We start from the raw sequence: 25,971 nt of genomic DNA on the forward strand, positions 1-25,971 counted from the left end.
CCAATGCAATTGGGAGGCGGGGCTCGATTATGTGCAGAAAGCCTGTGGGATTGTGTCGTGTATTTCGGCGTCCGATGTGCGGTGCTCCTGTCCGAGTTTTCAAGTGTAGTATTCGCCGCTGCCATGAGCTATACAGGTGAGCCCGGCTGGGTTAGGGGTCGGGTCTCCAGGGACTGGGACGTACCAAGGCCGCGCCGGGCTCACCCGCTCCTCCCCCGAGGCCTTGATACTGCCCTCTCTGCGGTCACAAAATGGCGCCGAGGACGGTCGCCTAAGATTCGCGCTCCTCAACCTTCGGCTCCGCAATTCTCTGTGCTTGCACCCTCCCGTCCCAGCTCCGGACCGCCGGAGGTCATGGCTTCTGTCGTCCGTGTCTGCGGGCTACAGCCTCGGGACTTGACGTCTTTTCTTTCACCACCTCCGCTCCTGGCCCGGCTTCCTTAAACTTAGCAACCACAGGTCGTCCTTTCTCACGTCTAGCCCCTTTGGGTCAGTCAGCGGGCTCGGCCTCTGTCGCCGTTGCCGCACCCTCCCCTGCATAGTGTCCCTGCAAGATGTCGCAGCCACCCCACCCCCCCCGGCCCCTTGTGAGCCCCGGGCTGGGAGAGGCACGGGTCCCGGGGCGAAGAGTAAATATTTGGAGGGTTTGGACTTAGCGGTAGTTTGGGCCTTGAGGAGGAATTGAGCCTGAGACTTGAGCGGAATGGCTGGTTGCCGTGGTAATTCATTCACCATCTGTCCGATTCATCCTGTCAGGTGCTGGATCGGCACTGAAATACTGGCAAAAATACCTCAAGCAGTTTATAGGCCGAGGCAGACCAAAGCAAGCAAACAAATGAATATGGGATATATTCTAGGCTGGTCAGTACTCCGAGGGGGTTGTTCTATTACATGGGCTGGTTGGAGATCTCTAAAAAGGTAACGCTCAAGCAGAGCGTTAACTCCCGGACTTACAGTAAGGGAGTTAAGAAATCTGGCCTAGGGAGCCCTCGACGCACAGGCCGGGAGTGGGGGCACGGTGCTGGAGCTACCTGGCTCCTTAAAAGGTCTTCCAGGGAGGCCAGTGGGACTTGAGCAAAGTGGAGGGTAGATGAGTTCAGAGAGGGGCGCCAGGGATATGCTTGGGCAATTGTAAATCGTCCCTGGGTGAGTTGGACTGCTGAGTTTGTCTTGGTAGTAGTAACCAATGAGGCTGCTCAAACAGTAGCGACCGACAACCACACCTCCCCCTTCCCCCCCACCCCCGTTGATGGGAGTATTAGGCTGAACACGTGTGGTTGCCCGGTAACCAGGATTCTACTCTGGAATGTTGGGAACTGAGAAAGGAACCTAAGCCTGTGGCTCCTCTGTAGGCTGCTTTATGTTGGTCTCCTCAAGGAGGTGGTGCCAGGCCTCCCAGGTCAGGAGCAATCATCCCATAGCCCAGTGGTTCTCAACCAGGGGTGATTATACCCTCTGGGGGACGTTTGACAATGTTTGGAGACATTTTTCGTTGTCTGGGAGGAGGGGTGCTACTGTCATCCAGTGGATAAAGGTCAGGAATGTTGCTAAACATCCTACAGTGTACAAGATGGGCTTCCACCACAAAGAATTATCTCACTTGCCCTGACTGGTGTGACTCAGTTGATTGGGTATTGGCTTGAAAAGCAAGAAGGTTGCTTGTTTGATTCCCCATCAGGGCACATGCCTGAGTTGCAGGCCAGTCAGTCCCCGGTTGGGGCAAGTACAAGAGGCAATTGATCGATGATTTTCTCTCCCTTTCCCTCTCTCTAAAAGTAAGTAAATAAATTCTTCAAAAAAGAAAAGAATCATCTGGCTTGCAAATTAGTAATGCATTAGTAATTGGGCAACCCTGCCCAAGCATTTCTGTAACTTTCCTGATTCAGGAGGAAAGTCATTAGGGTTGTTACTGACATCTGTGTAATTGAGATGTAATCTTTTTCACCAGATCTTACCAAGAACTAGAGGACAGTTCTGTGTCTAGGGGCAAGACTGCTGAAGAAGCCATGATAGGAATGGTTAGGTACTGTGGGGCAACTTAAAAATGAAGCATTTATATTTATAGACAAGGAAACTTGAGTTAGGTCCCTAATGGCCAAGTCTGAATTTGAACTCCAGATCCTGTAGGTTCTGAGTTTGAGCGAGTACTGAGTTAACAAAGCTAATGAGTTTATGATTAGTTTTTTTCCTTGATCTTGAGCAACTGAAAACCATGGTAGGTTTATAATGTCTTTAATTTTTAAAAAGCAGACCGCTAAAGTCAAAGACACTTTAATTGTATCTCAGACAACCATTTTGCTTTTAAGGAGAAGTTCTGGAGACCTTGGAGCAAATGTTATAATTACTATTACTAATAGAATGTAATTAAAATAAATTATCTTTCTGATAATTTGTCCAGCTTTTGAACTTAGTTTATGTGTACTCGGGAAAAGAGTCTCCATCTCTGGCACTGAGGGGAAAGATGAGAGCAGTGGAAACACACAGGACAGAAAAAGCCAGGAGCAGGCCTTCAAACAAAGGTCTTAAATGTTACCAGTCTTTTTATAGGAACATTTATTATCTCACAGTTTCTGTGAAAGAACACACAGGTGGTTTAGCTGGATGGTTCTGGGTTGGGATCTCTTGTGAGATTACTTTTTTTTTTTTTAATTCCTCACCTGAAGTCATTTTTCATTGCTTTTAGAGAGGGGTGGGGAGAGAGGAAGAGATTAACCTAATAGAGAACCATCTCTTGGTTGCCTCTTGAAGGCTTCCCCGACTAGGGATTGAACCTGCAGTCTAGGCATGTGCTGGGACTCAAACCCACAACCTTTGGGGGTACAGGATGACACTCCAAACAAGTGAGTGACACTGGCCAGGGTGAGATTACATTTTGGGTATTAGTCTGGACTGAAGGCTTGACAGGTGCTGAAGGACCCATCTCCAAGGTGACTTAAACTCACATGACTAGTAGTTTGATGTTGGCTATTGGTTCCTCACCATGTGGGCCTCTTCACAGTCCTACTGAAGGAACCCCACAGCATGGTGGCTAGTTTCCCCCAGAGTGAATGATCTGAGAGAACGCAGCGTAGAAGCCTTGGAAGTCATACTCAGTCATTTTTGCAATCTTACTGGTTACACTGACCACCTCTATCAGTTTGGGAAGGGACAACGTAATGGCAGAAGGCAAGAATCATTAGAGGCCATCTTGGAGGCTGGTTTCCAGCACATAGTTTCCCCTTTCAGAAAAAGAAGGAAAATAAACTGAGAAGCTTTGTTTATTTTTGTGTGAAAAAGATGTCAGGGAGGCTGGACAAGAGGAGACAGCTATGATGCAGTTACCATAAATCCATGGTCTGACCCTTAGCTTTATAGGACCAAAAACTTGATTATTTTTCACCCAGAGTGGGTCAAACTGGTTTCATCAAACCAAAAAGAGAATGATGTATGAACTGGACAAGAAAGAATTTACTCACAGGTAGAACATAACTGGCTACTGAAAGTCCTGACCTGGGGACAGTGTTGTGGAACAGAAGGTTAATGTATGGAGGATGGAATTCGAGCAGAGGTTGCCATTGACCTCTTAAGGCTGCATAGATTGCCTTCCCTTTTTCCCAGGGAAGAACGAACCAAGGCCCCTCTCCCCTGAGTAGACCTAGAGCTTTTGCTCTGCAGCTTTCGTGCAGTGTGTTCCTGTCAGCTTGTGGTAGGTTCCAGTTGCAGCTGCAGTACTTAACAAACCACATTACCTAGTTTGATGCCATATTGTTGATGGCCTGACTGCTGAACAAAAAGGTTTCCAGAAGCTATTTCAAGCAAACAGTGGAGAAAGCCGGTGTAGGGTACCTTTTTACACTGAGGCTTTCCCATAGGTGAAACACATGAAGAATGCTTTTAGTGTTTTTTGATCTGTTTCATCAATGCTTAGAATTTAGGTATCTCAGGAAGCTACTTGGTCCCTGGAGAGAATCCATTTGAATGTGCCCTCTCTAATTTTTTTTAAAATTGATTTTAGAGAGGAAGTGGGGGGAAGAGAAAGAAACATCAATTTGTTGTCTCATTTATTTATGCTTTCATTGGTTGATTCTTGTATGTGCCCTGACCAGAGATCAAACCTGCAATCTTGGTGTATCAGAATGATGGGACAATATTCTATTCAACTGAGCAGCCCAGCTGCCTGGTCAGGGCTGAATGTACCCTCTTTATTTATTTACTTAAAAATTTTTTAGCCCTGGCTGGCGTAGCTCAGTGGATTGAGCACGGGCCTGCGAACTAGACGATCGCGGTTCGATTCCCAGTCAGGCCACATGCCTGGGTTGCAGGCCGGTTCCTTGCAGGCTAACTACCAGCAGGGGACACACAAAAGGCAACCATACATTGATGTTTCTCTCCCTCTCTCCTTCCCTCTAAAGATAAATAAATAAATAAATAAAATCTTTTAAAAAATTTTTTTAAAAAGATTATTTATTTTTAGAGAGGAGTGGAGGGAAGGAGAAAGAGAAGGAGAGAAACAGCAGTGTGTGGTTGCCTCTTTCACTCACTGCATTGTACTGGATACCTGGCCTGCAACCCAGGCATGTGCCCTGATGGGGAATTGAACCAGCAACCCTTTGGTTTGCAGGCCGGCACTCAATGCACTGAGCCACACCAGTAAGGACTGAATTTGCCCTCTTTAATTAGGGAAGGTTGAAAAGGTTGGGTTTGTATACTTTAGGCTTTTTCCTTCCCCAGTGCCTCTTCTCAGTTCCCTCTGGAAATTAATGTGTGGGTCCACTGATCCTTGTTTGAAATCCTTGGTGATGGGTGTTTCGGAATTCCGGCTTGAGAGAAGGACATTCCTCAGCACCCACATTGGGATGCGGGCTAGCACCCAATAATTAAACACATTATTTTTATACCTAGTGGTATAAAGAAAAATTGTTCTCACAGGTCATTTTTGCTCCCGAATGAGTATTGTACCACATTTGAGGAGAACACTTGGTTTGCAGACCTTCTTGGACTATAGGATTGCAGGGTAAGGAATCATAGCCCTGTCCTCTTTGTTGGTTGTGGTACAGACAAAATAAAATAATGCAGAGATAGCTCTTAGCACCCTGTGGAAGAGATCCTTACTGAGTATTGGCTGCTGTTGCTGTCATTTTTGTGGCTATGGTCTTAAGAGATGAACTAGAGAGACTGTCAACAATACATGAATGCCCACTCCAGGAAAGGCACTTAGTGTATGTTTTTGTTCTAAATAAGCTGTTGGAGGTCCTGGCTTTTATTTTTAGGTCATGAGTTGGTTCTGGTGAAAATAGGCACATATTGCCTCTTATGGTTATCTGTCATAATTTCCGTGTTGTGGGTAAATCATTTTTAAAAATTACTTTAGGTTTTCTTTTTTTAATCCTCATCCAGGGATATGTTTATTGATTTTAGAGAGCAAAAGAGAAACATTGATATGAGAGGGAAACATTGATCAGTTGCCTCCTGTGTGTACCCTGATGAGGGATCAAAGCTGTAACGTAGGTATGTGCCCTAACTGGGGATCGAACCTGCAACCTTTTGGTGTATGGGACAGCGCTCCAACCAACTGAGCCACCTGGCCAGGGCTAATGTAGGTTTTTGTTGTTATTTTAATTGATTTTAGAAAGAGAGAAGAAACATCAATTTGTTGTTCTACTTATTTATGCATTCATTGGTTGATTCTTGTATGTGCCCTGATAGGGGTCAAATCTGCAACCTTTGTTGTGTGGGGACAATGCTCTAGCCAGCTGAGCTACCAGGCCAGGGCCCTGATGTAGTTTTAAGGATAGTGTTAGGATTGATCATAGTCTGTTACAATAAGCATTTAAGAGCAGTAGTGTCTGTAAAAGGTTCAAATTTTCCTTGCTTGGAACTAACTCATTTTAAGCTGTGAAATAGTTGAGAAAACAGGATATAATATGTATGTAATATTTATTCTATATAAACATGCTAACCCAAATAATTACATTCAAAAGGTAATTGTAATACATACATTTTTATAGGAAAATTAAAAATACAAAGCAGCTTTGGTTTGAGATTTGGGGGAGAAAAGATATTTGTATTAACATTGTTCAAAAATAACCCCCATCCTTGTTTAAATCCGAGATAGCTCACCTGCAATAATCACTAATTTGATACGCGCATTTTCCTCATTTAAGTGAATGATATTTTGGGTACTCATTTATCAAAATGGGTTACTGGTTTCAAGTATTTGAAAATTTTTATCCAATTCTTCTGGCGCAGTGAGCTAAATATAGTCCGCCTTTCCATTTGGTTAATATGTTCTGGAGGTGTAATTTAAAGGGTTCAGAAGCTAGAGTTTTTGGTGGCTTTCCTGTGAGGGGCAGACCTGTCAGTCTACACCAAAGGGTAGTCTTAGGTCATTAACAGATGGCTTATTTGGGGAAATTAACCACACTTTGCATGTGTTTAGGCTTTGTCCAGGGATCTGAAACCACTTTGCAGTCAACGTACTCAGACACAAGTGCTCAGCCTACCTGTGATTATGGTAAGTGTGGGCCCCTGGGAACCAGAGAGTGGATGAGTGCCTTCTAGTGCCAGAGCAGCCTGATTGGTGTGAGCAGAAACCAAGCCATTAACTGAGCCCCAGGGTAGTGTATGGGACTGCTGTGCCAGAGACGCTGCCTGTCTGAATCTAGCAAGCTTTTGGAGATGTCAGGCCATTGCAAGCCAGGCAGCTCCTTGCATGTAGGGTTGAGGGAATTTGCTGCTTGATTTCTCAAGTGTGGACAGACGTACTAAATCTCATTCAGCTTGATAAAGCTAGTCTTTTCATGGCCTGTCAGTTGACAGGGAGCCTTCTTTGGAATTAATAAGGATAATGCCTTGTTTGCTGAGATGGTTTGTTTGTCTTACTACCAAGGTGTGGGGAAAGACAGCCTACAATGCAGACATTCCCTCACTGAGTAAATAGACATAAGTGAGCTGCCTGACTACTAGCAGTTACTCCCTACAGGACCGAGAGACTTAAAATATTTTAAGATTGGGTGAGGAGTTATCAGGTATTTCATAAATGAGGAGAAACTTGGTTTGCATGGCTTCCATCTCCTGCCTTGCCTTGCCTTGCCTTGCCTTGCCTTGCCTTGCCTTGCCTTGCCTTACTTTGCCTTACTTTGCCTTACTTTGCCTTACCTTGCCTTACCTTGCCTTACCTTGCCTTACCTTGCCTTACCTTGCCTTACCTTGCCTTACCTTACCTCACCCCTTTTAATCACAGTACCAAGTTGCACATCTTTTTTGAATTGTTTTCCCTCTGGTTTATGTATTCTGGGTATAAGCATTTTATCAGGTGTACCATTTGCAAATGTTTCCTCCCAGACTGTGGCTTTTCTCTTTATTCTCATCAGTGTCTTTTGAAGAACACAAATTTTTCATTTTGATGAAAAATTTTTCATTTTTCATTTTTCATTTCAATTTATCAGTCTTTAATAGGTTGTGATTTTGGGTTTGTAGGAAATTTATGCCTGACCCAAGGTCACAAAGATTTTCTTCTAAAATTTCTTTTCTTTAGGTGCTTTGTAGTTTTATGTTTGACATTTATTTATTTACTTACTTATAAGACTTTTAAAAATTATTTATTTTAGATAGAGGGGAAGGGAGGGAGAGAAACATCAATGTGTGGTTGCCTCTCACACACCCCTAACTGGAGACCTGACCTAGTCTACAACCCAACATTGTCCCCTAGCTGGGAATTGAATCGGCGATGCTTTGCTTCATAGGTCTGCGACACTCAGTCTACTGAGCCACACCAGCCAGGGCTGTGTTTGACATTTATTTTGTGATCCATTTTGAGTTACTTTTTTTTTTTTTTTTTTTTTAAAGAAACCTGAGAAAGGTGCTGAACAAGGAGTGATGATTCTTTTTTTTTTTTTTAAGATTTTATTTATTTATCTTTAGAGGGGAAAGGAAGGAGAGAGGGAGAGAAACATCAATGTATGGTTGCCTTTCGGGCATCCCCTGCTGGGAGTTGGCCTGCAGGGAACTGGCCTGCAACCCATTGAGTTAATATTTTTACAAAGTGTGCAGTATAGGTCAAGATTCTTTTTTACCTTTGTTAAAAATCTATTGAACATGTATGTATGAATCTGTGACTGTACTCTAATTCTGTTGCATTGATTTATATGTTTAAATACCCTCCAGTTCTACACTGTCTTGATTACTTTATAGTAAGCCTTGACATCAGTTAATGTGAGTCATCCAGGTTTATTTGTTTTTCCTGAATTGACCTGGATATTCTAGTTCCTTTGATTTTTTTGCATATAAATTTTAGAACCAGTTTATTCATTTCTATAAAAATTCCTGATGAGATTTGAGTGGGATGGCCTTGAATATATGGATTAGTTTGGGAGGATTAGCATATTAACAATATTAAGTCTTCCAATCCATAATACTCCATTTATTTAGATCTTAGATTTCTTTCTTTCGTGTTTTGTAGTTTCCAACACATAGGTCTTTCACGTATTTTGTAATTTACACTTAAGTCTTTCTTAATGCTAAGGTAAATGATAGTTTTAAAAATTTCAGTTTTCAGTTGTTCATTGCTAATATGTAGAGATTGGGTTGATTTTTGTATACTGACTTTGTAATAAACCTTGCTAAACTCACTTATTCTAATAACTTATAGATTGCTTGAGTGTTTTTTGTTGTTGTTGTTTTAATGTAGACAATCATGCTGTGAAAGTATAGTGACAGTTTTGTTTTTCTTTCTGGTTTAAATTTCAGAAACGATATAACAACATTTAAGTAACATTTTGAAAAATATTCCATCAAGATCTCACCATTTTAGTATTTAACTTGTATCAGCATACCTATCTTAGGTAGTTGAATAATTTCTACTTGGCTAGAATTGTATATCCTGCTTTATTTTTCTTACTATAGCAAATTTCCTTGTGCTACATAAAGCTCAATAGATTCTTTTTTTGGTGCCTACATGAGATCTTTCACTGAATTTATTTTTGCTTTATAAGTATTGCTTACTGTGACCATTTCCTTTCTCTGATTTGTTTCTTTAAAAAATGTATATATATATATGTATATATGCATATGTATGTATGTATGTATGTCCCGGCCCCGGCTGGTGTGGCTCAGTTGGTTGGGCATCATCCTGCAAACCAAAGGGTTACGGGTTTGATTTCTGGTTGGGGCACATGCCTAGGTTGTGGGTTTGGTGCCTAGTCAGGGAGTATATGAAAGACAACTAGTTGATGTTTCTCTCTTACATTTCTCCCTCCTTTCTGCTCTCTCTGAAATTAGTGAGTATGTTCTCAGGTGAGGATTTAGAAAATAATTTAAAACGAAATGTCCTAAAAGTTCCCTTTGTTAACAAATGATCTTATGTTTCTGGGAATGGAAGTGAGTTTGGATATTCTTTTGGAAGGAACAAGTCTTGGAGGGTGAGGGTTGTGTCTTCAAATGCCATAGGGTAGAACAAAGGTTTCTGCATGAAAGGACCCACCTGGGGAATTCATCAGGGAGTTGGGGTTGCTCTGGGCGTAGCAATTGGTACATAGGGACTGCTTGTCTGAGCCCATCATAGCAGCCAGCAGCCTGTGCTTGTGTTCACAGAGGCAGTGTCCACTCCTTCCTTCCCTGTGCTTCCTCACTGTTCTGGTAGGTCCTTAGCAGCCTCACTAACAGCCTCAATGGGTCTGCCTTGCCTCCCAGTCCTGTTTCCTTTTGAATAGTTAGAGTCACTGTCCCTTGTGCAAAGAGCCACATGACTAGGTTCTCGTAGCTGCCAGGGCTAAGTGCATTATTCCTTGTGTAGCTTTGCCAGCCTCTCTTCTTACCCATCACTCGTTATGTGATTTGCCACTCCTGACTGTCGATTGCCACTCATTGGTTTGTATTGTCTCTTTTAACATGCCGTGCTCTGGGCTTGAGCAGTGCCCACATCTGCCAGGCTCTGCAATGTGTGCTCAAGATGATAGTTTTTGAATAAGTGAGTGAATGAGAAGCCTCTGCTTTGGTTTCCCCAGATGAAGAGCTTTTTTGCTTCATGAGCTCTTTTGTGCTCACATTCATTAAATGTAATGGTCATCTAAGGTCCCTTGCTGGTTTTTGACACCTCCCCATTCTATTTGTGCACTAGATTAAGAAGGATCTCAATCTGTACCACGTTCTGCCTAGTTCTTTTCAGTGTGTATTTTCTTGCTCCACTGTGGGTGGATTCTGCCATTCATTATGCTGCCATCTCACTGAACTTTGGTCCTGCTCTGGAATGAGCATGGCCTCTCTGCAGGGCAGAGAGAACCAGGAGTAGATGACTCTGGGCTGTCTACCAAAGACACTGGGAAGGTGATTGTCTTTTCATGGATTCCCTTGTGGAGGAAGCATGTCTGCTTGACTCAGTTCCCACTTAACTTCATATTTCATCAGTTCTAAATGGCTTTGTGTTCCTGAAGAAATGCATTTTTTACCTGTTCTGTGATAAACTACAGAGCATGTTTAGTTTATAATCCAGATTGGAGTTGTGTCTTGTCTTTCCCTCTGCTGATGTGTTCCACTCATACAATTTGATGGCTTGGTGCCCTTCCTGACATCTGAGGGACTAGCATGGTCAGTTTCTCTACTCCACAGAACTTTGTTGCACAATTTGAGTGAAATGACCCACAATTTGAGTGGGTGTGGACTTGGTGCTGAGCTTCTTGTACAGCAGAATCTATGTGAGGCACTAGGAACCACTCTCCTTTTCCTCTGATCAGTGCTTAGCCAGGAACAGGGGTAATCTTCCAATTTTGGGTCCTTAAGAAAGTATGGGAGCCAAATTCCGAGAGTAGGGCAGGTCTGGGTGCCAGGCCAGAGTGTGCTAGCCGAGAGTGTTTTGAAGGGGAAGCTCCTTGGAGCTTGGCCCAGTACCTGTCAGGTCAGACCCCAGAAAGTGGAGCACCAGGGCAGCAAGTGGCCTGGATCATTTATCTGGTCCTCTCAAGCTCCAGGCTTCTCAATTAAGGACAGGTTCAGTCTCCTACAGCCAGATAGTAGAAGTCATTGTTTCTTTCATTCCTGAACTAAACTCTCATTGTATTGTAAGAGGTAACTACCCTTTTACTCTTTGTAGGATATGGAACTTGGAATTCTGGGACAAACAGAGGCAAGTATCATTTCCATGATTGCTCTCCTCTCCCTTGGGATTGAGCTGGTTGTATGTTTCTGCCACTGCCCAGCCTGATCAGGTGGGATGGGTGCCTTTGGGACTCTGGGCTGCCTGCTCTTTCACAGGAGAACTCCTCGGGTGGCTAAGGTCCCTGGATTGTCTCTAACAGAAAATGTCCTTTTGTCTGTGTTCGGCCTTGTCTCTGCCTCTTCTCCCTGCCCCGGCCATCTCTGTCTGTCTCTCTCCCTCCCTATTGCAGGCTACGAGAACTATGGCTATGGCTATGGCTATGGCCAGGATAGCACCACCAACTATGGGTACGGTATAGCCACTACAAACTCTTGGGAAATGCCTAGCTCTGACACAAATGCAAACCCTAGTGCTGTGGGTAGCACCAGTGCTGATTCCGTTTTGTCCAGAATTAACCAGCGCTTAGATATGGTGCCGCACTTGGAGACAGACATGATACAAGGAAGCATGTACAGCTCAGGTGGAGAAAGGTGAGTGGGTACCTACCTAGGGGCTGAGGCTCTGTAGGGGCTCTTCCTGCCTGCTGCCTGCTGCGTTCTCCCTCTCTGAACCGCTTATGTGTTTGTTTGCTTCCTCCCTCCTTACTCTCTTGCTGAGGCTCCCAGAGACTCTGCTGGGGTCCAGTACACTATTCTCTGGCTTTGCCCCACTGCCTGGTGGCCAGCCTCTCCCCAAGCTTGTAGCGGAGGAGAACAACCTCAAACCAGGCTGGTTTTACTGTACCCTCCAAATGGCTCTTAGGAGCAGAGTGTTAAGTAGCCCTTACCTCTGGAGACAACCGTTTAGAATTTGCACAAGAGTTTGCATACTCCCGCTGTCAGGGCAGGACAGATGGGTTGGGTTTGAAGAGTGGGATGAGCCTGTGGGGCTGAGCACAGTGGGTTGGGCCATTCTTACATAAGAGACAGGGCAGATGTGAACACTTCCTGGCTGCCCTTCAGTACCTGACAGACGTGTGCACCTGTTGAGCCTCCAAAGTACCCTGTGAAGAACTGCCCTGTCCTCGTTCTGCAGATGGGCAACATGAGGCACAGGCATGTCACACCTTTGCCCAAAGGCACCCAGGAGTAAGTGGTGGAACTGGGCCTGGCACCCAGACCTGCCCTATTCCACAGCATCACTCTGTAGGCACTTGTCACTGTCTGAACTGGTGGTGGCCCAGGAATTCTTGTGCTCTAGCAAGAAGCTTCAGTGAGGGGGCAAATGGATTTCTAGCACAAGGTGAAGTCTAATGGTTCCACCTGACAAATGGGGAGAGCAGCAAGCAAGGAGGGGCCTGGCTGGTCACTGGTGAGGTCAAGTGTGATCCCCAGGGCCACTGGGAGGCAGAGGGACTTGCTTGCGTAGTGGGTTACGTAGAAAGCAAAAATTGTTGGAGGAACCTGAGGCACAACCCCTGCCCTCATGCCAACAGCCACAGTGCTTGAAATTGAGGCTGCTGAAGGCAGAGGGGGCTGGGTTCTTGTCTTGGTGGCAATGTGGCCCCTGTGCTGCTGCCTGTATACCATCTTGCCACAGCCTGGATCCAGGTGTGAGGGATGCAGTGGCAGCTGGGTAGCATTGGCCACTTCCTGTGCCTGTGAGACAAGTAGGGTCTGGCCTGTGGGGCTGTGGGCCACAGCCACGGATAGAATGGCTTTCTGCAGTGCCCTGTCTCTTGCCATAGGAGGTTTAGCCTACCTTTCTCATTGCTATGTAGGGTTCGATTCCCTCCTCCTCCCCCCATGGTTCCAGGTTGATGTAATAAAAGCATTTTTCCTGGGAAACGTTTCCCATTTGTTCTCCTTCTCTTTATCAGTAATGAGGGGCTTTGGAGGGTTTGGGGATTCCCTCACCCATGAGGGATGAGATCAGTACAGGTTTCTCATGGGTGTTATCAGCCCATCATTAGACAGGCATTTCATGTGACAGAGGATGTTTGGGTGCTCAGCTCCGCCTCTGCCAAGGAACAGCCTTGGGTGGAGTGGCTACCACAGACAAATGCACGTGCTTCCAGAGGGTTAAGGGGTCTGCAGTGTCCCTAAGACTTATTCCACCCCGGTCCTCAGTCCTTTTTAGGGTCCCCAGGCTGGTGATTGTCCACATGCAGGCTTGGGGACATCAGCTGAGGGGGCCATCCCTACTGTTAGACCTCTGCTCCTGAGAGGCCTTTTATCTGGCATTTCTCAACACTGAGCCTCTCTAGCAAGGTGGGTGGGTACTGGAACAGAGCTTCCTATCCCCAGGACGGGGGGTTGGGGGAAAGGAAAGGCGACAGGACCTGAGGCCCTCCCTAATCCTTGCCACCTGCCTCTGCAGATATGATTCCTACGAGGCCTGCGACTCAAGGGCTGTCCTGAGTGAGCGTGACCTTTACCGGTCGGGCTACGACTATGGCGAACTTGACCCTGAGATGGAAATGGCCTACGAGGGCCAGTATGATGCCTACCGAGACCAGTTTCGCATGCGTGGCAGCGACACCTTTGGCCCACGGGCTCAGGGCTGGGCCCGGGACTCCCGAAGTAGCCGGCCAATGGCCTCAGGCTATGGGCGCATGTGGGAAGACCCCATGGGGGCCCGGGGCCAGTGCATGCCTGGTGCCTCCAGGCTGCCCTCCCTCTTCTCCCAGAACATCATCCCGGAGTATGGCATGTTCCAGGGTATGCGAGGCGGGGGTGCCTTCCCAGGCAGCTCCCGCTTTGGCTTCGGGTTTGGCAATGGCATGAAGCAGATGAGGCGGACTTGGAAGACCTGGACCACAGCTGACTTCCGGGTGAGTGGAAGAGGTCTTCCTTCCTGCCTCCTGACTAGGTGGACAAGGAGCTCAGAGCCACCTGCCCTGACCCAGCTTCCTCTTTCTGACCTAGACCAAGAAGAAGAAGAGAAAGCAGAGTGGCAGCCCTGATGAGCCAGACAGCAAGGCCTCCCGGACTGATTGCTCAGACAACAGTGACTCGGACAATGGTGAGCAAAGGTCATCATTGTCACTGGTCACTGTCCCTACCTCCTGCTACCTCCTGCCCCTGGAACTCCTGGGCTGAATGTGTCTCCTCTTCCAGATGAGGGCACTGAAGGGGAAGCTGCTGATGGCACTGAAGGTGCAGACACGGTGGAAAGGGGCTCCAGAGTGGTAAGTGGCTCTGGTCCTGCGTGCTTCATCTACAGGGGTGCCAGGAAGAGTGCACTGCCTGAGTCTCTGAGCCATAGAACAGGGCTTTCACAGGCTGGCCTGAGGCAGCTCTGCACACATGCATGGTCAGCACAGGGAGGCAGCTCTGGTAGAGGGAGCAAGGCTGCTGGGAAGGTGTGTGGCACATGGCCCAGTACCTGTCATGTTCAGGGCCTTATCATTTATAGCCATTGCGAACAACTGCAAATGCTTGACATTGGGTTTTTGAAATCATGTCTTAGGAAGGAGAAGACGAAGAGGGAAAAGAAGAGGGAAAGGAAGACGGCAAAGAGGATGCAGACAAGGGTGAGTCTGTTGAGTGGTCTGTGTATTGTGGCAGGTCTTCCAGGTGCTCACTGTAGGAGGCATCCAGCTGAGGGCAGGGTTGTGACCTAAACATGCCCAGCTTGGGCCTTCCCTTGTGGGGCTGGCAGGGGGCTCCTCTTTCTCTGGCCCCTTTCTACTCTGTCCCTGTTTTCAGAGAGGCTCTGGGTGGTGATGACCCCTCCTAGCACATTGGTTTTGACTTCAGATGGGGGCAGCAAACAAAAGTATGGGTGAACCCCAGGCACATCTCCTGCCCTCGGTCCCTTAGTAATGTGAAGTCTAAGTCCTCGGTGGCTGGTGTCTAAGCTGGGACCTTTGGGACAGTTTTTACAGCTCTGGTTTGCATGTTCTCACCCTTAGCTCCTATCCATCCCCTGTATTGGGAGTCCATGTTCTCCCACCCAAGTGATGAATTCCAGCAGGTACCTAACAGTAAATCCAGCGTCAGCCCGCTATTGCCGTGGTGTCCAGTGGGGATGGGTAGGGCCATGTAAGCTTTGGGGTCTTTGCCTCTGGGGGCTGCACTTAGACCCCAGCTGTAGCCTTACTGCATTCCACACACACGCTCTCCCCGCCAAGTTGGCCTCTCTTTACCTTCCAGCCTCCTGGTGGCCCACTCTGCAGAGTGTGAGTGTCCCAGAGAATGGTGGGGTCAGTGTGTGTTTCCCCTTTTAAGGCCAAGACCTAGGCCAAAACTGCTCCCTGTCCAGCCCAGGGTACCCACCTGCTCAAGGCCAGAGGCCTTGCTGAAGCAGCTGCTCTCAAAACGGATGCCCTGGACTAGATGGCAGGTGATATAGCTACAGGCCACAAGACCTGCCCTGACCTCTTGGAGCCAAGCTGGTAGCTATGCTCCTTTGTTCTTACAGGGTCTTTGAGCACCCAGGATGAGAGCAGCCAGACCAAGCGCAAGTTACAGGCAGGCAAGAAGAGCCAGGACAAGCAGAAGAAGCGGCAGCGAGACCGCATGGTAGAAAGGTAACCAGCTCCCTCCTCCCCAACCTTTTGCCTCTGCTTCACAATGGGGCTGCTGCCAGGAGAGCAGGGCCATAGCTCTGCCACCTCATCGCCCTCTGGCCTCCCTTGGGAGCTGCCACCTGCTCGGCCGTGCATGGACCCTGCTTCCCACCCAGCCCAGCTCCAAGGCCTGGCTCATCCCCTGTCTCTCTGAGGCCACCTGGTGACCACTGGTGTCTTTGGCCTGAGACCAGACACTGCTCAGCATCGTTGCCCAGAAGCTCCGGTGCTTAGTCACTTGGCGCAGGAGTCTCGAGGTGCACTGGGGGCCTAATGCCCCTGCGGGAGGGGGCCAGCTCATCAGAGACTCAAGGTCCAAGGCACCTGTGCCACCCCAGCTAGCTGCCAAGAGGCCACCGCCGTACCCAGGAGAGATGGCAGCACCTGTGGGCTGTGGCAGCCTCGGGCCTGCCCTCTGCCCTGTCCGCTGGCCCTATCAGGCCGGTTCTATCTGTGGCTGAGCCCTTCACGCCCCTTGGTTGGGTCTGTCTGCCCTCAGGGCTCCCGTACTGGCGCTTGCCTCCTCCTCCTCCGCCTCAGACTCTTGCTCTTGCTGGACCTTCCTCAGCCTCACCGGCGCCCGGCCCCCTGGGCTCTCCAGAAAAAGCTGACCCCGTGGCCCAGATAAGGACGTCCGGCAGAGGTAGGGACCTGCCCCGAAGCCTCGGTGGCGGCTGGCCTCCTCTGCCCCTTGCCACGGCGGCCTGTTCCTGCCTCCCCAGACCCCAGGCTTCTGCTGTGGACACCAGGCCCAGACAGAGCACCTCGCTCAGGTGACTCCAGGCTGCCCTCTGGCAGGCCAGGCAGGCATCCTCCTTCTGGCTCAGACTGGTCTCTTCTTGGAAGAGGAAGATGAGGCAGCAGGTGCCCAGGCCTGCTTGCCTCCCATCCCTCCCGACACCACCCCCAAGCACTCTGAGCAGAGGATGGGCTGGGCCTCTCAGTCCCCCAGACCCCAGGAGGAAGATGCAGCACCTTTTTGGGCCCTGCCTCAGGACTGCGTACTCCACTCTGCACCTCAGGGCTACCTGGCTCATGCCAGGGTGTCCTTCCTTCTGGTCTCCGACTGGGCCAAGTGCACAAGCTCCTGCCCAGCCTTGGTAGAGAGGCCCTCCGGCTACCTTCCAGCGACTCCTTGCCTGTTGCAGCAGCTGCTGCTTCAGCCTCCTGCCTGTAGGAAGGAAGAGCTCCTCCCCTGTCCCCTACTTTGCAGTAACTACAGCCAACAGACGTTCTGTCCCTTTCTACTCCCGACCCCATTGGTCCTAGCCTGTTTCCCTGCTGGGACTGCACTTCAGAGGCCCATGAGCAGAGCCTGTTCAGGGCTCACAGCTGGGTTGTTGGGTGAGGTGACAGCGCTGTTCCATGGGACACTCAGGCCTCAGCCCCTCATTTCCCTCCTGTGGCAGGATCCAGTTTGTGTGTTCTCTCTGCAAGTACCGGACCTTCTATGAGGATGAGATGGCCAGCCACCTCGACAGCAAATTCCACAAGGAGCACTTTAAGTACGTAGGCACCAAGCTTCCCAAGCAGACGGCTGACTTTCTGCAGGTGAGCCCTGAAGCGGCACAGCTGCTCCTCTCTCTCCAGTCCCTTCAGGACACAGAACGGCCCACACAAACTTTGGTGTGGTTCTCTCCTCGCTGTCTCTGGCAGGAGTACGTCACCAACAAGACCAAGAAGACAGAGGAACTCCGAAAAACCGTAGAGGACCTTGATGGTCTGATCCAGCAGATTTACAGAGACCAGGATCTGACACAAGGTGAGAAGGTTCCATCTCATTCCAATGACAGGGCCTCAACCTGCCCTCTGATCATGACTTCCCTCTTCCCCCAGAGAGGGTTTGTGAGAATAGCCTTGGGCTCAATAGCCCAGGAACTCACAGGATGAAGTGAGGAGCTAGTCTGTGTTTTTCCCATACTCTTGGGTCTGTCTTAGACACCTGGTGCCAGTGGCAACCCACTCCTTTTTCCCCTACAGAAATTGCCATGGAGCATTTTGTAAAGAAGGTAGAGGCAGCCCACTGTGCAGCCTGTGACCTCTTCATTCCCATGCAGTTTGGGATCATCCAGAAGCACCTCAAGACTGTGGATCATAACCGGAATCGTAGGGTGAGTGGCCATCCTATGGGAGATGCTAGGGCTACATAATCTGCCTTCTAGTGAGGGACTGCAGGGTACAGGTAGATACAGACATTTCTGGCCTAGTGTAGTCACAGACAAGGGTGAGAAATGGGGACTCTGCTGGAGAAGGCGGCATCAGAGCTGGATTGAAAGGAGCAAACAGGCTGTGGGATATGGGGAACTCCATGTGCATAGGGGCCAATGGCCAGACTAGATTCAGAAAGCAAACATAAGTGTACAGTACACATGTTGCTGGAGGAAAAGTTGGACTTCTGATATTCATGATGAGTGGGCTGAGGGGTCTGAACTTGTTTCCATAGGCAGCAAAGTTTGTAAGTGGGTGCCTAACAGGATTAGTGTTGGTGTTGGACTAGAGACTTTGGGCACCTGGTATGGGAGGGAAGCTGGAGCCAATGATGGGCTGCTGCATAAAGGTGTGCCTATGAAGGGAACAGCAGGATAGAAGATCTGTTTAAGAGGGCAAGCAGGAGGTCAGTTTGAGGGAGTGACCAGGAGTCTGGGGTATCTCAGATTTCTGGCCTGAATACCTAGGGGACTGGTGCTGCCCTGATGGAGAGGGCAGAATATGGTACAGATAAAGGAACAAGTTTGACAAGAAATTGAACAAATTCTGTCTTAATTTTTTCAGTGGATCCTCAGTGCCTAGCACAGAAGCCAGAGTATGTGGGCAGTGAGAGAGTTGTTTTGTTTTGTTTAATGGGTGGTGACATGGTGGGTTGGAGGAAGCTGTAGGGGTCAGGTGGAGTTAGAGGGGCCTGTACAGTAGGGAGAGAATTGAGAAGATGGGCCTGAGATAGAGAGAGGCTTGGCTGCCATCACCCTAGAGGGGCCCGAAGGGATTTATGAGTAGGTGATAGAAGTCAAGGGGAGCCATAGGAAATAGCATTTATCAGTTTTTTTTCATGTGCATTAAATTCATCTCTGGTCTTTCTCAGTGTGGTGATTCTCAACAGTGAGATGAGGTTAAGGGTCTGGCTTGGATAGTTGAGGAGATGCAGGCTGAGTATTTGCCATTAAGAGAGCTAGAAAGAGGGAAAATGCCCATTGGCTTTGGCAACAGAGAAACTGGAGGGATCCTACAAGGTCCGATTCTTGGGTTGGGAGCTAATAAGAGGTAGGAAGAGAACAGAGAGCAGATTGCAGAGGGTGGACAGTGCATGGCATTGACTTTTGGAAAATCTAGGTGAAGTGATAGTTAGCAAAATCTAAATTCAAAACTGACCCTAAGAAGTTAAAAGAAAAAGAAAGAAAAACAGCCGTAACAACTAGAAACCATAGAGGGGTTTAGAAGGGTGATGAAAGAAACTTAACAAGGTACCAGAAGTAGTTGGTTTATATAGATAATTTAATACAATTTAAATACTGTATATTTTTGCCCTGACCTGTGTGACTCGGTTGGACATCATCTCATAAACCGAAAGATTGCCGCTTCGATTACAGTCAGAGCACATGCCTAGGTCGTGAGAGGCAACTGGTCAGTGTTTCTCTCTCACATTGGTGTTTTACTCCCTCTCTCTCTCTTCCTCTCTCTTCCTCCCTCTCTAAAAGTAAAAAAATATTCTATATTTTTAAATTCTAGACTATATAAATTAATGAGAAAGCTTCTAAGTATTATTATTATTATTTTTTAAATGGAACTGCCTTCTTTTTTTATATTTATTTATTTATCTTTAGAAGGGAAGGAAAGGAGAGAGGAAGAGAAACATCAATGTATGGTTGCTTCTGGTGTGTCCCCTGCTGGGAACTGGCCTGCAACCCAGGCATGTGCCCTGACTGGGAATCGAACTGCAATCGTCTGGTTCACAGGCCCGCGCTTAATCCACTGAGCTACAGCAGTCAGGGCCTAATTATTATTTTTAATATATTTTATTGTTTATGCTATTACAGTTGTCTCATTTTCTTCCACTCTGCATATCCCCTCCCACCCACATTCCCTCTCTTTAGTTCATGTTCATGTGTCATAAGTTCTTTAACTTCTACATTTCCCACACTACTCTTGCCCTCCCCTTGTCTATTTTCTACCTACTGTCTATGCTACTTATTCTCTGTACCTTTTCCCCCTCTCTCCTCCTCCCACTCCCCTGTTGCTAACCCTCCATGGGATCTCCTTTTCTGTGGTTCTGTTCCTGTTCTAGTTGTTTGCTTAGTTTGCTTTTCATTTAGGTATGGTTGTTAATAACTGTGAATTTGCTGTCTTTTTATTTTTTACTGTTCGTATTTTTTTATCTTCTTTTTCTTAGATAAGTCCCTTTAACATTGCATAGAATAAGGGCTTGGTGATGATGAACTCCTTGAACTTGACCTTATCTGAGAAGTGCTTTATCTGCCCTTATATTCTAAATGAAAGCTTTGCTGGATAGAGCAATCTTGGATGTAGGTCCTTGTATTTCATGACTTGGAATACTTCTTCCCAGCCCCTTCTTGCCTGTAAGGTCTCTTTTGAAAAATCAGCTGACAGTCTGATGGAAACTCCTTTGTAGATGACTGTCCCTTATCTCTTGCTGCTTCTAGAATTCTCTCCTTCCTTTTAACCTTGGGTAATGTAATTATGATGTGCCTTGGTGTGTTCCTTCTTGGGTCCAACTTCTTTGGGACTCTGTGAGCTTCCTGTATTTCCTGGAAGTCTATTGCCTTTGCCAGATTGGGGAAGTTCTCCTTCATTATTTGTTTAAGTAAAGTTTTCCACTTGTTGCTCTTCCTCTTCCCCTTCTGGTACATCTATGATTCGGATGCTGGAATGTTCAAAGATGTCCTGGAGGTTCCTAAGCCTCTCCTCATTTTTTTGAAATCTAGTTTCTTCATTTGTTTCTGTTCGGTTGTTTCTTTTTTCTGGTCTACTCCATTGATTTGAGTCCCAGTTTCCTTCCCATCACTATTGGTTCCTTGTGCATTTTCCTTCATTTCACTTATTGTAGCCTTCATTTTTCCATCTAATTTGCCACCAAAATCAACCAATTCTGTGAGCAACCTGATCACACCAGTGCTTTGAATTGTGCATCTGATAGGTTGGCTGTCTCTTGGTCGCTTTAATGTATTGGCTCTGGGGCTTTGATCTGTTCTTCTGTTTGAGCCTTTTTCTTTTTCTTTTTTTGGTCTGGTGGTGCCTGTTATGTAGTCAGGGACAGAACCTTACCTACCCCTCACCAGGGTAGGGCAACCCAGTTGCTGGGTTGCTGAATGTGGGGATGGGGTCAGAGACTTTACAATGATACTTGCTTTGCTCTCTTGGATGTCAGTGTTTTCTGCTGTTTCCCACAAGCAAATTGGGCCCTTCTGGTGCTGGTTCCCGGGTGGGCGGGCCTGTGTACATTCTAGGACCCCATGGGTCTCTCCAATGAACTCTCCTGTGAGGCTGGGAGTCTCTCCCCGCACCTCAACCCCCACAAGTGTTTTCAATCAGTACTTTTAGGCTTTATTTCCAGGTGCTGGGGCCCTAGGTTACCCTGGCTTTCTCGCTGCCCATTTTCACCTGGTTTATCTGCACTCAAATGTATGACCACGGTCAGCCAGTCACTTTGCGCGGCTCACTTGGTCTGCTCATTGCCACCCTGCACCTGGGGTCTGCCAACCACTGCCTGCACACCTGGGTCCACAAGCCACTGCTTTTTCCTGCCTCAACCCCTCTGCCCGCCATCGACTCCACCCCTCTTACTGGTCTGGATGAATAGTTGTTGGACTTCCACACAGTTCAATTTTCTGTCAGTTCTGGGTGCTTTTTTGTTTCTAATTTTTTGTTCTTGTTCTTATCACATTTGGTTGTGCAAGGAGGCACAGTATGTCTACCTACGCCTCCATCTTGGCCAGACATTCTATTATTATTTTTTATAACAGCTTTATTGAGATATAATTCACATACTATATAGTTCAGCCATTTCAGGTGTATAGTTCAATAATTTTTTTTCTCAATTACAATTGACATTTAATATTATTTGGTAAATACTACTTTTAGGTAAACAACATAGTGGTTAGATAGTCATATACTTTACAGGGTGTTCACCCTGATATTTCCAGTATCCATATTTACCATATGTAGTTATTATAATTTTGTTGACTTTCATTTCCTGTGCTGTACTCTATATCCCCGCAACTATTTTGTAACTACCACCTTCGTACTTTTTAATCTCCTATAATTCAGTAATTTTTAACATATTTACAGTTGTGTGGTCACCACCATAATCAATTACAGAACATTTTTATTACCTCATAAAGAGACCCAGGCCCTTTTTCCATTATTCCCCAACCCTCAGTGCTTCTTCCCCTGTGATAGGCAATTGCAATCTATTATCTGTCTCTACATATTTTCTTAGTCTGGACATTTCATATGATTGGAGTCACATAATACATGGTCTTATGTGATTGCCTTAGTATGTTTTCAAGGTTCGTTCACATTGTAGCATGTATCTGAACTTGTATGGCCTAAAAATACTATCTCATATGGGTATATCACATTTGGTTTATTCATTCATGAGTTTGGATATTTGGGGTGTTCCAGCCTTTTGGCTATTATAAATAATAGCCAACATTATTATATTTGTGTGCAACTTTTTGTTGTGACATACATTTTCATTTCTTTGGGGTATGTATCTAGGAGTGGAGTGTTAGGGTCAAATACTAATTTTTGAGGAACTGCCAGACTGTTTTCTGAAATTGCTACACCAACTTTATATTCCCATCAGCAATGTTTGGGGGTTCTGAGTTACCCGCATCTCATCAACACTTGTTATTTGACGTCCTGATTCTAACTATGCTAATGGGTGCAACATGGTATCTGTTGTATTTTTGTATTTGCGTTTCCCTGATAATTAATGATATTGAGCATCTTTCATAGGCTTTTTTCTTTTTAGCCATTTGTCTATCTTCCTTGGAGTTGGAAATATTTGTTCAGATCCTTTGTTCATTTTTTAATTGTGTGGTGCTTTTGAATTGAAGTGTTTTTTTAAGTTTATTTTAATTATTTATGTTTAGAGAGAGGGGAAGGGAAAGAGAAAGAGGGAGAGAAACATCAGTGTGTGGTTGCCTCTCACGTATCCCCTCCCTGGGGACCTGGCTCAAAACCCAGGCGTGTGCCCTGACTGGGAATCAAACCAGTGACCCTTTGGTTTGCAGGCTACACTCAGTCAACTGAGCCACAACAGCCAGGGATGAGTTGAGTTTTTATTGTATTCTAGATACAAGTCTCATATCAGACATAGGATTTGCAAATATTTTCTCCTATTCTGTGGGTTGTTTTTTCACCTTCTTGATGTGTCTTGCAGCACAAAAGTTTAATTTTGATGAATTCAGTGTATCTTTTTTCTTTTGTTGCTTATGCTTGGGTATTATCTCTAAAAACCATTGCTGAATTCAAGGTCACAAAGATTTATATGAGCTTTATGGTTTTATCTCCTATAATTTGGATCTCTTCTCCATTTGAGTTAATTTGTGTTCATAGTGTGAGGTAAGGGTACAGGTTCATTATATTCCAGGTGGAGGTCCAGTTGTTCCAGCACCATTTGTTAAAGAAATTGTTCTTTACCAACTGTGAATGGTTGTGGCACCCTTGTCAACAAAAGTCAGTTGACCATAGCAGTGTGGGTTTATTCCTGGACTCCCAATTCTGTTTTGTTGTTCTGTATATCTGTCCTTATGCTAGTAGCACATCATAATTTTGTAGTAAGATTTGGAATCAGGAAGTGTGAATCCTCCAACTTTGTTCCTCTTTCTTAAGATTGTTTTGGCTAGTCTGTGATCCTTGAGTTTCTATGAGTTTCAGGATGAACTTACTGGTTTCTATAAAGAAGCCAGCTGGTATTGCAATAGGATTGTGTTCCATTCCCAAATCAAGTTGGGGAGTATTGCCATCTGAGCAGTATTGTCTTCTAATCCATAAATAAGGGTTTTAAAGTATGTTTGACACTTTCTTTTGTTGTTGTTAAATTTATTCCTAAGTATTTTATCCTTTTTTTTTTTTTAGAGTTTATTTATTTTTAGCCCTGGCTGGTATGGCTCAGTGGATCAAGCTCTGGCCTGCCAGGCAAAGGGTCGCTGGTTCAATTCCCTGTCAGGGCACATGCATGGTTTGCAGGCCAGGTCCCTAGTAGGGGGCATGCTAGAGGCAATCACGCATTGATGTTTCTCTCCCTCTCTTTTTTCCTCCCTTCCCCTCTAAAAATAAATAAATGAAAAATTTTTAAAGGAAGTATAAAAAAGAGTTTGTTTATTTTTAGAGAGGGGAGAAAGAGAGGAAGAGAAACATCGATGTGCAAGATAAACGTCTATCAGTTGCTTCTTACACACCCCAGCCCAGGACCCAGGCCTGCAACCCAGGCAGGTGCCCTGACTGGAAATCGAACCAGCGACCTTTCGCTTTGTGGGAAGACATTCAACCAACTAAGCTACATTGGTCGGGATCAGGGCAATGTTTTATTCTTTTGATACCACTGTAAGTGGAATTGTTTTTCTTTAATTCTGCTTTTGGGTTATTCTTTGCATGTGTATAAAAATACAATTATGCCCTGACCAGTGTGGCTTAATTGGGCATTGTCCTACAAACTGAAAGGTTATTAGTTTGATTCCAGGTCAGGGCACATGCCTAGGTTGTAAGTTTGGTCCCTAGTCAGGGCACCTTACAGAAGGCAGCCAATTGATGTTTCTCTTTCACATCAGTATTTCTCTCCTTTTCTTTCTCCCTCCCTTTCCCTCTCTCTGAAATACAAAATATTTAAAAATGCAGTTGAGTTCTGGCTGGTTATCTCAGTTGGTTAGAGTGTTGTCCCCTTACTTCAAGGTTGCAGGTTTAACATCCAGTCAGTGTTTCTCTGTTTCTCTAATCAATAAAGAAAAATTTTTAAAAAGAACAGTTGAGCCCTGGCTGGCATAGCTCAGTGGATTGAGTGCAGGCTGCGAACCAAAGGGTCGCAGTTTCGATTCCCAGTCAAGGCACATGCCTGGGTTGTGGGCCAGGTCCCCAGCAGGGGCCACATGAGAGGCAACCACACATTAATGTTTCTCTCTCTTTCTCTCTTCCTTACCCTCTCTAAAAATAAAGATCTTAAAAAAAAAAAAAAGAACAATTGATTCTCTGACTGCTGTGGCTCAGTTGGTTGGACAACGTCCTGCAAAGCAAAACGTTGCCAGTTTCATTCCCTGGTCAGGGCATATGCTTGGGTCACGGGTTCTGTCCCTGTTGCAGCACATATGAGAAGTAACCCACTGATAATTCTCTCACTTCAATATTTTTCTACCTCTCTCCCACCTTTCCCCTTTCTCTAAAAATAAATATTTTTTAAAAAGAACAATTGATTTTTGTATATTTATTTTGTATTCTGGAACCTTACTGAACTTGTTCATTAATTCTAATAGTTTTTAGTGGATTTCTTAGGATTTTTTGTGTACAAGGTCAGTCATCTGCAGATAGAGATAGTTTAACTTCCAGTCTGGATGCCTTCTCCTTCTTTTTCTTGCCCAGTTGCTCTGGCTAGACCATCCAGCGCAATGTTGAAAAAGAAGTTTTAGTGGACGTCCTTGTCTTGTTCCTGATTTGAGGGGAAAGAACCAGTCTTTTACCATTAAGTATGTTGTTATCTGTGGATTTTTCATAGGTTCTCTTTATCTAATTGATGAGTACCCTTCTGTTTCTATTTTGTTGAGTGTTTTTATCCTGGAAGGGTATTGGATTTTGCCAAATGCTTTTTCTGCATCTTGTTGAGATGATCATGTGGTTTTATTTTTTATTCTGTTGTAATAATATATTACAAGTAATTGATTTGGGGTATTAAACCACCCTTGTGTACCTGGGGTAAATTCTGCTTGGTCATAATATATAACTTTTTATATGTTGTTGAACCGGGTTTGTTAGTATTTCATTTGAGAATTTTGCATCTGTATTCATAAAGATACTGGTCTGTGGTTTTTGGTGATGTCTTTGGTGTTGGTATAAAGGTTACACTGGCTTCGAGGGATGAGTAAGGAAGTTTTTCCTCTTCTTTTTTTTAGAAGAGTTTGTGAAGAATTGGTATTAATTCGTTAAGAATTTGGTAAAGTTTGCCTGTGAAGCCACCTGGACCTATGCTTTTCTTTGTGAGTAGTTTTCTGTTGGGTTGGCCAAACAGTCCATTTAGTTTTTTCTGTAAAATAAAAAATATATTCTCAAAAGCTAACCAATAACTTTATTGATTTGGATATTTTGAGTATGTCCGCTATCTCCTGCTATTGGCTTGTAGTGG

The 25,971-nt window shown here is 45.8% G+C and overlaps 1 protein-coding gene across 5 annotated transcripts in view; it reads left to right on the top strand.

Annotated features, from left to right (window-relative positions):
* AKAP8L (A-kinase anchoring protein 8 like) overlaps positions 1–25,971 on the top strand; it is a 33,394-nt gene continuing 7,423 nt past the window's right edge. Inside the window, exons 1-13 of one of the 5 annotated variants that reach the window (XM_037055672.1) lie at positions 1–136; positions 6,419–6,493; positions 11,066–11,098; positions 11,361–11,601; positions 13,430–13,883; positions 13,978–14,074; positions 14,170–14,240; positions 14,522–14,585; positions 15,476–15,584; positions 17,033–17,174; positions 17,280–17,385; positions 17,604–17,734; positions 25,215–25,371. In XM_037055672.1, the coding sequence (XP_036911567.1) occupies positions 4–136; positions 6,419–6,493; positions 11,066–11,098; positions 11,361–11,601; positions 13,430–13,883; positions 13,978–14,074; positions 14,170–14,240; positions 14,522–14,585; positions 15,476–15,584; positions 17,033–17,174; positions 17,280–17,385; positions 17,604–17,734; positions 25,215–25,247 (1,689 nt within the window). In that variant the 5' untranslated portion in view covers positions 1–3 and the 3' untranslated portion in view covers positions 25,248–25,371. Of the gene's footprint in view, positions 137–6,418; positions 6,494–11,065; positions 11,099–11,360; positions 11,602–13,429; positions 13,884–13,977; positions 14,075–14,169; positions 14,241–14,521; positions 14,586–15,475; positions 15,585–17,032; positions 17,175–17,279; positions 17,386–17,603; positions 17,735–25,214; positions 25,372–25,971 lie in introns of those variants that run through there. The other 4 variants (XM_037055652.1, XM_037055682.1, XM_037055642.1 and 1 more) reach the window with 4 other exon arrangements.

Source organism: Sturnira hondurensis, unplaced genomic scaffold, assembly GCF_014824575.4.
Source record: "Sturnira hondurensis isolate 20B ecotype Veracruz unplaced genomic scaffold, ASM1482457v3 Scaffold0000880, whole genome shotgun sequence".
In the NCBI taxonomy this organism is placed as follows: Eukaryota; Metazoa; Chordata; class Mammalia; order Chiroptera; family Phyllostomidae; genus Sturnira; species Sturnira hondurensis.